At 36.9% G+C, this 13950-nt stretch overlaps 1 protein-coding gene across 1 annotated transcript in view; it reads left to right on the top strand.

Annotated features, from left to right (window-relative positions):
- The first annotated feature begins 7772 nt into the window (after positions 1-7772).
- The window catches only part of LOC105227845 (teneurin-m), a 464312-nt gene continuing 458134 nt past the window's right edge, over positions 7773-13950 (top strand). Inside the window, exon 1 of the mRNA XM_049457225.1 lies at positions 7773-8023. Coding sequence (XP_049313182.1) covers positions 8011-8023 — 13 coding nt within the window. The 5' untranslated portion in view covers positions 7773-8010. The remainder of the gene's footprint in view (positions 8024-13950) is intronic.

Below are 13950 nucleotides of genomic sequence, written 5' to 3'. Positions count from 1 at the left end.
TTCACAGTTGAGTTGTACATTCAAAATTTTGTTATTACAAATAAAGGTATAACAAAGAGCTTTAAGCATTCATCGTTGAATATAATGTAGAGCTTTAAGCATTTATCATTGAAAAAAGTTTTAAATATATGTCTTTAGAAAAGCTCTTAATATATTATTATAACTAGCTTCTGAAATTGAATTTGAAAGCTTTTTTGATAATGAGCTTTAAGCTTTAATTTAATTTTTTTTTTCTAAAAAAAATAGAAATTCTTATAGATAAATTTTTGCCCGAAATTTATAAAAGAAATATGTGTCGACATTTTTTTTTTTTTAATTTTGAAACGAAACCTTCTACCAAATATACCAACCTTTCATTTTTTTATCCGTGTGCTCATTAATTTTCATGTCAAAATTATGCAAATCACTTAGCTTATCTCCACTACATAAATTTTTAGATAACATTTCATAGCTTTCGCGACAAAAATTCTCTTTATCATTCTCAGTGAACATGCAGCGCATGCGCCAACACTTTTTACGAGCCCAAGTATAACTAGGAATGCCAAGAAAGCATACTTGTAACTTTTCACTTAGCAACTTCTGGTTGTTGTTGTGCCCTTTTTCACAAAATCATAAACAGTCATTTCCGTCATTCGCAACATCGTGTTGTCATTGACACATTTACATGCTAACTAACTAAGAGCTTAGATTTTTATTATATATCTAAATATGTATATCGAGTTTGTATACATATGATTACTGATTACTCAGCTGTTGCATGTTGCTTGTCGCACGTTGCCGCATTATGCATACCACTCATAAACATTAATATGCCCCGACGTTGGCAACAACGAATGAGCACTGCATATCAAATGACCATTGCCAACATGATTTGGAAAGAGATATCTATGCATAACCTATTAATAGCCATTCGTATATGTGTAAGTGTGTCGCAAAAATCCAGTTGCAACGATTTCGCTAGTCATGACCTTTACATTGAGCCAAGAATACATTGCGCGCGATCGGCAGCCACTTCTTTCACCCAAATACAACGCGGCGCAGCAGTCTTCACTTCGCAGCCGCTGTCATTTTGCAGCCTTTCTCGCCAGCCTTGTCGTTGCGGTGCTCATCTGCCGCGCGCATCTAATTTACTTAACTCAACCGTTGGTGGCATCGAAATATTATTGGCCTATAACCAAGGCTATCGCCTTCATGCCTCCAAGTTAGTCACGGTCTTTGCCTCAAACTCCCGCAAGCCGCCGCTAGCACGCACAACCAAACAGCTTATTTCGGCGGCGAAGTCAACAAAAAAGCAGGTCAAATTGCCTCGTCGTGTTTTGGTGGCAACGTTCACTGCGTGAATATGAAAATATTTTGCGGAAATTTGAATAATGATCAGCGCTGATAATCGTCGCCCATCGTCAACATCAGCGTCCTCACCACTTTTCAGGTTGTTTGCTTTGCGATTTTGTCTTCGTTGTCTTGTGCTTTTTTCACTTTTCTGGCAATGTGAATTTTGCGCTGGAAAAATCAGGTCATCAATGTCAGGTTCGTGGTGACTGAGAAAACGGATATTAATGTTTAATGAAAAAAATGTGAATTATTGGAAAACTGTTAGTTGCAATGTAACCGAAATCCCGTCACGAAAAATAGTTTCAATTTGCTTTGGGAAAATTGAGACAGCTTGAAGTTATTGGAGCGACCAGCAGCTTTCAATGCCAGTATTTATAAAGAAAAGCTTCGCGCTATGAAATGCATTTAAATTAAAAATATAATATTTTTTCTTTTTCTTTCAGGTAAGGCTCAGATTAAATGCTTATCAACAGATATATTCATGTAAGTCCAAAAGTATTATCTTTTACATTTTTTTCGTCCAATATTGAATAAATATAATGAAATACTCAAGTATTTGGCGTTAAGGAAAATACGAGACGACTCTTGAAACTTCATTACCGTAGTTAAAAAACCATTACATTACCATAGCTTACAAATCAATATATTACCACACCATTACCATAATTTAGAAACCATTACAATACCACACCATTACCATAATTTAGAAACCATTACTTTACCACAGTTTACAAACATTACATTACCACACCATTACATTAATTATCAATACCAATATCGCGATGATTACATTGTCAATTCCATTACTATTAACATCTCAATTATATCGAGAGCCTGTGCTTTCCTAATTTGCACAAAATTAATGACCTTGATAGTGCCATACTTATAAAAATATCATTACAACCAAATTAATCATAGCAATCATAATTACCAACAACATTACAAATATAGTAATATAATTACAATCATAATTACCAGTAACATTAGAAACACAGCAATATCACTACAATCATAATTACCATTACTAGTACATTACCATTATAAACATAATTACCACTACCATTACAATCGTAATTGTACTTACAAAAAAAGCAACGCAACCATCATTAAAAGCATAGTTACGATTACGATCTTAATTACCAATACAAGTACATTACCATTACCAACATAGTATTACCATTACAAACACAATTACCATTACCAGTGTACTGCCATAGTAAGCATAATTACCATTGCCATTACCAGTACATTACCATTGAAATAATAATTACTTTTACTAGTCCATTACCTTTACATTACCATTACAATCACAATTACCATTACCAGTACATTACCATTAAAATCATAATTACCATTACCAGTACATTACCATTAAAATCATAATTACCAATATCAGTTTATTACCTTTGCAGTCATAATTACCATTACCACTACATAGACATTACTAGAATCTTTGAGATTAAAAATCAATTTACAACTTTTAGTTCTACACAACAAGTTCTTCGAAAATTGCTTCCCTCTTTGTTCCTCTTCATAAATAATTTTCATCTTCCCCAAAAAGTACTGTTGTCAACGCTCCCCTTAAGTCTTAAGTTTTCTTAAAATAGGAAATCCATTAAGTTATCAGTCAACAAAAGTGCCTCATAAACCAATTAAAGGCAATAAAAATCTATGGAAAATATTTTGTTTTCAAGTCAAGTGGCAATGAGAAAGGTGAAGTGCTCACTTTCGTGAAGATAAAAGAGACAAGAATTCGGTAATGATTACCCCGAAATAAATGCAGGTATTTGGAATAGTGTAGAGTATTTACGAGTGCAGCGCTCCTTTGCATCCAATAAATGTGTACTATGAAACATGTTGTACAACAGTAAATCTCATGCGCTCACCTGGCAGCGAAGAAAGTACAGAAGAAGCCACTCAATTAAATCATAAAAATGTACCGTAAAAAATACAAAGACACAAACTCATAAAAATACCACATTTGAAGGTGAGCGTGCAACTAGTAATATTAATTTATGATTTCCATGCGAACATGTGTTTTATGTACGTGCCACAACAACTACAAAAACGAGCACAAAAAGCAGCTGAAGCATTAGCTGATACAAAGCAAGTGTCTGATGCACTTTACATTGAATGCGCTGGCAGCAGCAAATCTGTGGCACGTAGCGTTACCGCCAACCGCAAGTGTTGTTGTCGTTATGTGTGTGTCTTTCCACGAATATGAGCGCTTGTATGCCAGCGTTTTTCCCTATTTATGTGAGCGCTTTTCTATATCTGTGCGCGTTTTATCTGAATTTGTACGTGTTTTTCTCTGTGTTTATGCGTTGCATGGCAGCTGTCTGCCCTTTGCATTTAATTGCGTTAAGACAAATCATTCAGTAATGGCTGTGGCAGCAAAAACTTCAAATTACAACAACAATTTAGCTATTTATATTTGCATTTAGTAAAAAAAGCTAACCTCAATGACACGCTTCAACCACAGAATGATTTAGCATATACCTTCTATGTACCTGGTATGTACCTGTTGGCATCCAAACTGTACGATCGGAAACAAGTGCTTGCGAAATTATTCGAAATTTGACACAGATTAGCATTCAGAGTTTCGCTATCACATCTGAAGAAGCCAGTTAGATCGGATCATTTTATTATATAGCTGCCATACAAACTGACCAAACGAACTCAAGTCCTTGTACGGAAAACTTATTTAGCTGACAAGATATCTTCACGAAATTTGGCACGAATTATTATTTAAAACGATTGTGTAATCTCCGAAGAAACCAGTTAGATCGGTTCACTTTATCATATGGCTGTCATACAAACTGACAAATCGAACTCAAGTCCTTATACGGAAAACTTATTTAGCTGACAAGATATCTTCACGAAATTTCACAGAGATTATTATCCAAGGCATCGTTATATTATTTGAAGAAATTTTTCAGATCGGGCAACTATAACATGTGCCTGTCATACAAACTGACCAATCGAATTCAAATCCCTGTATGGAAAACTTTTTTATTTGAAAGGATATCCTCACTAAATTTGACACAGATGTTTACCTCAAGCAAGGCTATAAAATCTCAGAAAATTGTTCAAATCGGACAACTATAACATATAGCTGCCATACAAACTAACCAATGAAAATCAATATAAATAACTTTTTATACCCTTTTAAGTCATAAAAACTGCAGTTTGGAAGGGTATTTTTGTATTGCTTCTTCGTTGCAGCCGAATTTAACATTTTTTCTGTCATTTTATTATAATTTTTTAAGTTCATTTGATCTACTTATCTGCTTTTTTTCACCCATTCTGAATAGTTCCCTCCAACCGCAAATGTTTCCTGTCTAACCAAGTGCGCCATACACTCCACTTTTAAGCTATCTCAAACATTTGAAATTGTCGCTCATTTTCCTACTCTACCATCTACTTACCACATCACTTTTTGGCTGTTGCATTTATCAAAATTTTTATAGCACACTACAATTTTTATGGCTTCATGGCGGATGTGTAGTTTGGCAATTTTCACATAATATTCTTTTGCTTTTCGAAGCGTGTGTGCTTGCTGTTTATATTGTTGTTGTGCTGTTAAAAATGCGTTGTTTATTTTGTTATTTTTATGTTATTTGCTGTTGAGGGCGTTTTATGTTTTCTCTGTTGGCAAAGGATGTGGTTGCGCCTAATTGATTCACTTGTTTCGTGATTTTCTTTAAGCAGGAAGCAGAAAGGCTTATGAAATTGACAATGAACATAAACATAGGATAATATATAATTTTATAGATATTTGAAGGTCCATAAGCAATAGTGTTGACATTTCGGCTTCATTCACTGAACACTCACTTCATTTTCATACCTTCAGATTGCCGTTATTGAACTTGGTTTGGTTAGGTTAGATGGCTGATCCCACAGCAATGCGGGCAAATCACACTTAGACAATTATGTACAGTGCTTTGTGAAGTCAAACGGAAAATTTCGGTCGTTAGATCCAATAGCCGATCGGCAAAAACCTTCTGAAGCTCTTACGAACCTTGCTGAGTGCGAACAGCTCCCTAGACCTCTTCTGATTTATAGCTGATCAGAAGGATGTTGTTACTGCACAGTTGCTGGTAGTTGACTCCCACCCTTTATTTAGTTCGATATTTTGTACTTCTTAGTGAATAAAACCAGTTCGTTGTTGGCTAGTATTATGGAGAGGAATCTCTAACTTTCTTCTTGTACACGATCCTAATATTGTTTGTACATACACATTATCTATCCTACTCATTACATTAGTATCTCTCCTACTTGAACTGAACTGAACTGCACTTTCCAGTGCTCCCACTTGAGAAATGATTAATGTTGACTTGCTTAGACCAGACAAATATTCGTTCAAATTCGGCAGATAACAAATAAAACAAAATACATTCATACCTATCTATAATCACAAAAACATATCAAACATACTGTATATATATTTTTGATACATACTTACAATATACGAGTATATACAACAACACACAAAACTTACTTTGGAAAAGCAATTATAAATAAAATTCTATTATTTCAATTACTCATTCCCCTAATTTCAAAATACCCAGCTTGAAATTGTTACATGATATTACCATTACAATAAGAAGAACAGAAACACCACAGAGCACCCTCCTTCACACATCAAGTGGCGCGCACTGCTTTTATTGGTTTGTTATATAAATGTCTTTAATGGTTTTTCACTTTTCCGAAATTTTCAAGACCATTGCATTTCCGTGTTTTCAATTGTTCTTTTAGCCTCATCTGCCACCAGCTGTTTGTTGTACAATAGTTGCATTAACGATTTGTGTTGACTGATTGGCAGCTTGACACGACGCTGCTGCGTTAGCGCCCCTTGCAACGCGGACCGCAATTACCCTCTGACTGCGTTTCATTTTGTTTATAGTTTTTGTGGTGTCGATTGATGCACTTTGGTGACACACTGTATTATTAGCCAGGTTTTTTGTTCTCTTTTTCTATGTGATCGTTGCTTATTTTCGTTATTCTTTTTTTTTTTTGTTTAAGTCGTTTTTTGAGTGTTGTCTTTATTTGCACATGTTTTTTTTCGCTGTCATTTTGATGATCAGCTACTTCTCTGGATCATGGTTGTTAATTTTACTTGAAATGCTTGAGGAAGTTGAACGCCGGGTGACTGCTTACGCAGACGATGTAGCTACCATGATTGAGGAAAAATTTGTGAATACCCTGCATGAGCGAACTCCGTGGGACCTTAGCATCTTAAGGAACTGGGCTAATACGAAAATGACCTGTCCACAAATCCTAGTAAAACTGAACTGGTTTTATTTACTAGCTGGAACAAAATGCCGTAGGCGCTACTATCAGTAATGAAGGAAATGCGTCTGTGGCTTGCTAACAGAGCTAAGTACCTAGAGCTCAGTCTAGACAGGAAACCCAATTATTTTCAATATATAATAAAACAATTCAATAAATTTTCCTTTCATATTATGATATTTTAAATCAAATAATTGGAACTCTAATTTCCAGCGCTTATGTATGCATAACTATCATGTAAATTTGCCACATCACTCTTAACAACTTTGAAATTTTGATCTCTTAACACTTCTCACCAAAACTTCCAGCATCTTTGCATTTACATAACTTCATTTTCGCTTTCAAACAAATTGTAATGAGTGACGCTGTGCTTGCTTGCATTGTCGTTGCAAATTTTTTAATGTTCGAAGCTGAACATGCATATAATAATAGTTCACCAAGAATTGTTGTTTTACTGCAATAGAAAATTGACAGTCAATGCACTTTGAATACTCTTAACAACTCTGCAATATTGATCTCTTAACATTTCTGTCCAACACGCATACTAAATCCACCTCTCACCAAACCTACCAGCACCCTTGCATTTACATATGTAAGTTCATTTGCGCTTTCAGCTCGCCTAACTTCATTTTCTCTTCATCAGCTATGCGCTCTTACTTCGAACAGCGATACACCTGCATAACAATGTTGCGCTAAGTGCTTGCATGCACACACTCATGCATTCATATGTATGTACATGTCTAAGCTGTGTGCTCAGCAGAAGTATTAGCTGCGTGCTCATCATTGCGAAATAGGTAATAAAGAAATGTCAATGAGTGTCGCTATGATTGTTTGTATTGTTGTTGCAAATTTTTTAATGTTCGCACTTGACCTTCAGCATATTATGCATATAATATTAGCTAATGAAGAGTTGTGACATATTTTCGAAGAGTTCCGAATTTTCTAGAATTATGGAATGCGAAATTAAGGGGAAATCAGCTGAATTATTCCAATTGAGGAATGCAATGTAACAGTAAAAGTATTAGTTACAAGTGGTAATGAAAGTGGACACACGTAATTCTTGGTGGATGTTGCGAATATTTGTTGAACTTAGTGAAAAGTATTTGTTTAAAGTTATTAAATTGCGTATTTATTTAAGTAAACGTTAAAATCGTTATTAAGTGTCGTTAAATAGTGTCGTGAAAGTCGTATTGTATTGAATTCCTCGAAAGTGCAAATTCCTTAAGTGCGTGTCGGGCTTGTTCGTGGGTGCATATGTATATGAGTGTAGGCGTAACAAGTGCGGGGTTATTTCATGCGGTTCTCGGTTAGCTTACGTCGCGTGTGTCTGATATTAAGTGCCATAATGTTCTTACAAATAAGCGCGTCGTGTAATATAGCCAAGAAATGTTTAAAAAAGGTGAGTTTGTAATCAAATTATTCGAAATATACATATGTATACATACATTTTATTTTTGTCTGTAATACATTTCTATCTCGGAATTCACATTACAGCGGATCTATTTTTAAAGCGGTTTTGTTTAATTAAATAAATTCGTTCGTCAGTTTATAATACATTTATAATACACTTCTGTCTGTATATAAGTACATTAGAGCGGGTCGACTATTTTACTAAAAATCGGGTATATAGGAAATTTTCTACGGGCCATTCTGAACAACTCCGCCTAAGAGACTGTGGATTCGAGCCAACGTTTTTTAAAGTGAAGTTTTTAAATTTTAAAAAATCATTTCCTCAGTTTATAATATATTTATATGTAATAATAATTTCTGTCTGTATTTACATTAGAGCTTGGCGACTTTTTTTGCTAAAAAATCGCGTATATAGGAAATTTTCTACTGGCCAATCTGAAGAATTTTTAAGTAAATTTTTTTTTAATTATAGATCTTCGTTCCTCCTCATAATACATAATCGCGTATATAGGAAATTTTCCAAGGATCTTTCTGAACAACTTCTCCTAAGCATTCGAGCCAGCGATTTTTAGTTTATAATACGCTCGTTAGTTTATAATACGTTTCTGTCTGTATGTATGTACATTAGAGCGGGTCGACTTTTTCTTTTACCAAAAAAGTCGCATATGTAGGAATTTTTATAAGAATCTTTCTTCTTTGCGTAAGATACTATTTTATTATAAAAATTCGTTTAAGGACGACGCACTTAGCTAGCCTCGAGCGTAAATTTTTTTTAATATAATTGAAGAGTTTTGGAATTTTTTCCGTATTATATAATTATAGTATATAAAAATAACGTGATTTTTCCAATATTTTTCTTTAAGCAGAAACTTTTTTAAAAATATTGGAAATTATAATGAATAAGTGTTCAGCCTTAGGTTTTCGTTCGCAATTTTTAGATGAAATATTGCAAATTGCTTGAGCTTAATTAAAGAATTTTGGAATTAGGCTCGGAAAATATAATTATAATATATAAAAAATACCCTTTTATTAGCAATATTCCACTTTAAACGCAATAATTCTATAATAATATGAGAAATTATAAAAAAAAGTTTCATACCAAAATTTTTAACGGCATTTAATTTGTAAATCCTTTCCGCCGTGTAGTCTAATAAAAACATACCCACGTCTGCTACGTACCAGCGCCATAAATTCCAGTTGAAATGCGACAATTTCGAAAACAAAATAAATAAGGCAAAGCAGCTTTGGGCAGACGCTTGCTGGCGTAGAGCGCGCGTGCAACGCCGACAAGCGTACCTGTTGTGCGGCACAAATGTGGCTGCAACACCCCATTAAATACCCGTAATCACGATAATTGCACGGAATTTGTGCGACGATGATGAAGAGGCAAGACGCCTGACGCCGCGCCAATGTTGTTGCATATGCGCGTGGGAGCAGCAGCGGCATTAAAAGCAACTTACGAGCGGCGACGCTAGCATTTCTGTATGCGTGTGAGTGGGTGTGCGCTGCGCACGTACACAACGGTTCATTTGCTCATTTGTACGTTTGCTTGGCTGCTTTTGCCGGTTGCTGCGCCTTAATTTATGTGTCTTTTCGCTTTCATTGCATCATTTTTGGCAACCAAAAAGTGTGGTATGAACAGGAATGCGCCGCATGTGTGTGTCTAGTGCTCTAATGTGTATGTGCTGTTAAATTACACATGCTTGTTGCAATGAAATTAAGCACAACAACAACAGCAGCAAAAGTATAAAGCAAATTTTGATAAACGCGCGTACGTGCCACAGCAGGTGTAGACGCAGCCAATGAATGCGGAATTGCTAGGGAAGCATGAAAAAATATACATAGATGTGTATGCAGAGGTTACTAACATAGCTGTAGCGGATACTAACGCAGCTGTAGAGGTTACTAACTCACCCATATGCCTGTGTGTGCTTGCGCGCCTGAAAGGACACTGCATAATTGCGCATAATTCTGCACCCATTGCATACATAAAAACAACGAAACATATAAACTTCGTAAATTTAAGACGTTTTTTTATATTTTTAACGCTTTTCAAGCTTTTTCCGCTGCTAACCGATACCGCTTGCCGAAAAGGTGCTTTGGCGCGCTCTTCAAATTGGCGCTTAATGGGTTAAATATGTGAGTTGTGCGCAATTATGAAAAATCTCGCATGCTTAATTTGAAATCAGCACGAGTAAGCCTAAATGAATGCATGAAAAGCGCAGAAATGGTTGAGTTAGGTATTTTGGTATTCGCCAGCGTTCATTATTTTTGCTTCACACTGTAAATTTTGCACATAAAATTTTACGTACTACACTTTTATGTTTGGAAATTAAATTTTATGTTATGAAAGTTGTTTAAACATTTGCTTGTTTCATTTTTTAGAAGCACTTAAAAATATTGAGCACACTGAAAGGGCTTAATACGCAAATAAATACATACTTTTGCGCAGTACTGTGTATTTTATGCGTATATAATATGTCTTAATTTTAAAAACAATATTTTGAAGACTAAAATCACCGCCGACGCATTGTATTAGCGCTAAAAAGTGTTTAAACGCCTAAAAGCATGCATATGAATATGTAAAATACTCCCATTCCAAGCACAACAAAAGGCACTTTACGCCTTCACTTAATAATTTTTTTTAATGATTTTTCATTATTACATTACAATTGTGATTGTTGCTTCCCAGCATATAATTTTTAGTTATTTTTTCATTTCCAGTTCAAGTCTTGTATTTGCATTGATTCCATTAGAAAAATCCGTGCAGTGTTACGCTTCATTTGCAACCCTAATTAAATGCACTCTTCCACATGCACACAATCATATATACTTACACCCTCGCATGCAGCTCTATTCCCCACTTCAGTTACTTTTAGCCGGCAGCCAAGCTTCGCAGTCATTTTCACTTCTAATCATGCAGACAATTGAAAAGCATATCCCGCCAAAAAGTGCGAGGGGAAACATGAGAAAAATTGCTGTGAAGCATATAAGATCATAAATATAAATATGCCTTAGACATTCTAGCATCACTTCCACAATTATCCATCACTTCGATACGCATGCCGCCTCATTGTTGCAAGCAATCTTGAGGTATCCAGTTACAGCGCCATGCTAGCTCAATAAAAATTTACAGAGCCAATGTCCAGACAAGGATGCAACAATGCGGACAACTCTGTATAAGACTAATTCACTAATTATTGGTGCAAGCAAGCGCCAAAACTATGCGTGAAATTCATACCTAGTCCTTGAGGGTTGTGGTCACTGAATACATAAATGCCTTGGTATTATTTTTCACTGCACATTTTCTGAATGAAAGAATATTGTATTATAATTTATTTATTGCTGTTATTGACTTGCTAATCATGTATAAAAATTCTCAGGAGCGTCCCTTTTGAGCAGAGTATCATGCCAGTGGCGCTCGCAGAGGGTGTAGGACCTTTTGCTCCCAACATATTTCTAATATGATATTACGTCGAAAATTATTTTGAATTATAATTAGAATCTCAGATTTTGGAGGAGAGAAGAGGAGTGAGGAGTTTCAAAACCCCCACAGTTCCCCTTCCTGAATCCACCACTGATGAAGCATGCTCCTTATCAGTTCTTCGCCGCCGTGTTTGAATAGCTCGGCCGGCATTGTTGTGAGGGTAATTGCTGTTCGAACTTCTTCATGGTCGGGCAATGGAATGTCCGCTCTATCGTCATCCATTGGGAAATCGGGTTCACTATCTTCTGGTGTTAAGACCTCCATAATTTTAGTATGCTCTGGGCATCAGTCACTAGATCATATCTACCTTTTGTTAGTCGCCGCATTGTTTGGAAGAATTTCGAGCTTTTCGGTCTGCTTGTCAAGCTCTTCATAATCATGCATTTCGGCCTCTCTCCTTTTTTGTCTGGAAATGCGTCTCGCTTCCCTCTTCAGCTCACGGCATCTATCCCATCCCGCACGTGTTGTGGGCGTTTGTAACGTTGCGAGGTAGGCAGTCTGCTTTCTCTCTACCGCGACATGGCACTTCTCATCGTACCAGCTGTTATTTCGCATTTTCCGAAAATCAATGGTTTCCCTTGTATCTGTACGTAAGGAGCTTGAAATGCCGTCCCACAGTTCCCACATACCTAGTTCCTGTAGAGTGTTCTCAGAGAGCAGGAGTTCAAGTCAGTAGAATTCGTTGAAGTTAATCCCGTTTAAAGATCATATTTCTAAAGGTACCATGAAATTTGTTTCGACCACAAACATACTTAAAACTCCTAGAACTCACAAAAGTTCCAGTGATCGTTGCTTGCGAAGCTTTGACCATTATCATCAGCCAATCTTAGAGGTACTCGCTGTAGCCAAACTCGTTAAAAGGTCTTATTTCCAAAGTCATGCACTCTTGGAGAAATACGCTGTGGCCAAGCTAGTTTAAAATTCAGATCTTGAAAGCTGCCTTGATATCCCAGAGTTCTTGCTATCATAGACAACCATTTCCCACCTTCACAGAATTAAATAGGATATCGAGGAAGATCGAGCTTAAAGCTCTCTAAAAGTTTTCGATGCCTGAAGGCATTTGAAATAAAGATAAAGATAAAAAATGTAACGAAGAAATATTCTAAAGATTATTATTCACCTTCACTAACGCCGAACGCCCACATTACCTTGTTCCTCTAGTCCTTCTAACCATATATACGGTAATATATTACCATATTTTGCCACTTTAAGTCAACCCACGCACAAAATAAATCTTATTTATGCAAAGTTTTGCATATCGCGCTTTGAAACTTTTCCTTTTTCGGTAATACCAAACCACACGTTATCTGTGATCTATTATTCTAAGTGGCAACCAGGATATAAATTGTCCGCATGACTCACAGAAGAAGCACACAACTATGAGTTGAACTATAAATACACGCATATAGAGGCATAGAGCAACTCTTCACAGCATTGACAGCGCTGCAGTGTGGACTCCGCGGCAAATGTCAATTGTCACGTCAAATGTCAGTGGCAGCCCATAACTTGTTGCAATTGCAGTTGTTATTGCTATTATTGTTGTTGTGCCGTTTGCGTGTGCAACTATGCGCTACAACTGCGTTTCGCAAAATAAATAAAACAATAGCAACAAGCGCGCAGAAATTTGCATGCAACGCGGGCGTTCGACACGAGTGAAAACTCAAAGCAAAACAAACGTAGGCAAATGAAAGCAAAACACAAACAAAGCAAAGCAAAACAATTCGCCACTAAACAAGGCTGACGACACAGCAGCAGTGGCAGTGGCAGCGACAGCCAAAAGCAATGCAATTCCCTGACAACAATAACAAAACCTTAACAGCCAAATGAGTGCGCGGCGGCTGCGTTAATGGTGAAAGCAACGGCGCGGCAGTGGCGACTAGAGCTGTATTGCCGTTTGGTGACAAAACAATTGCGCAGACGTGTTCGCAACGCGAAAGGAAAAAATAGCAGCAAAGCGTCCAAATAAGAGAAAACCAACAACCGAAATAGTAACAACTGCGAATTGTCGGCCGCGCGCTAACAACAAAAGTAAAATTATGCAGCGCTTGCAGCTGCGCGTGTCCTGCGAAGCGCGCATCACACGCCCACGCCGCCTGCCCTACCGCCATCTAACGCACGTACGCGCGCATAGACAAAGTAGTCGTTTAGTTGCGCGCGCGTTGGCGTTGCTTGTGGCGTCACATTGTCGCGTCCATTGTTGCATGAGTGATGTGAATAGGTAAAAGCGCGACCCGCCTCATGCTCCAACCGCGGCGCTGGTGTACCGCGCGTCTGACGCACATCTTGTCGCATCGATAAATCAGTCAAAACTGTCAAAATGTAAATTATATAGTGCAGCGACAATGGCGGCGGCGACGAGTTGCGCCTATGACCACTCGTGCGTATGCGCCATTGTGTGGCATGCGTAGGCAAAACGCCGCGCTTGCAAA

The sequence above is a fragment of the Bactrocera dorsalis genome, chromosome 5 (assembly GCF_023373825.1).
Source record: "Bactrocera dorsalis isolate Fly_Bdor chromosome 5, ASM2337382v1, whole genome shotgun sequence".
Lineage (NCBI taxonomy): Eukaryota > Metazoa > Arthropoda > Insecta > Diptera > Tephritidae > Bactrocera > Bactrocera dorsalis.
The sequence above is the reverse complement of the archived record's forward strand: the minus strand, read 5'-3'. Positions and strand labels throughout refer to the sequence as shown.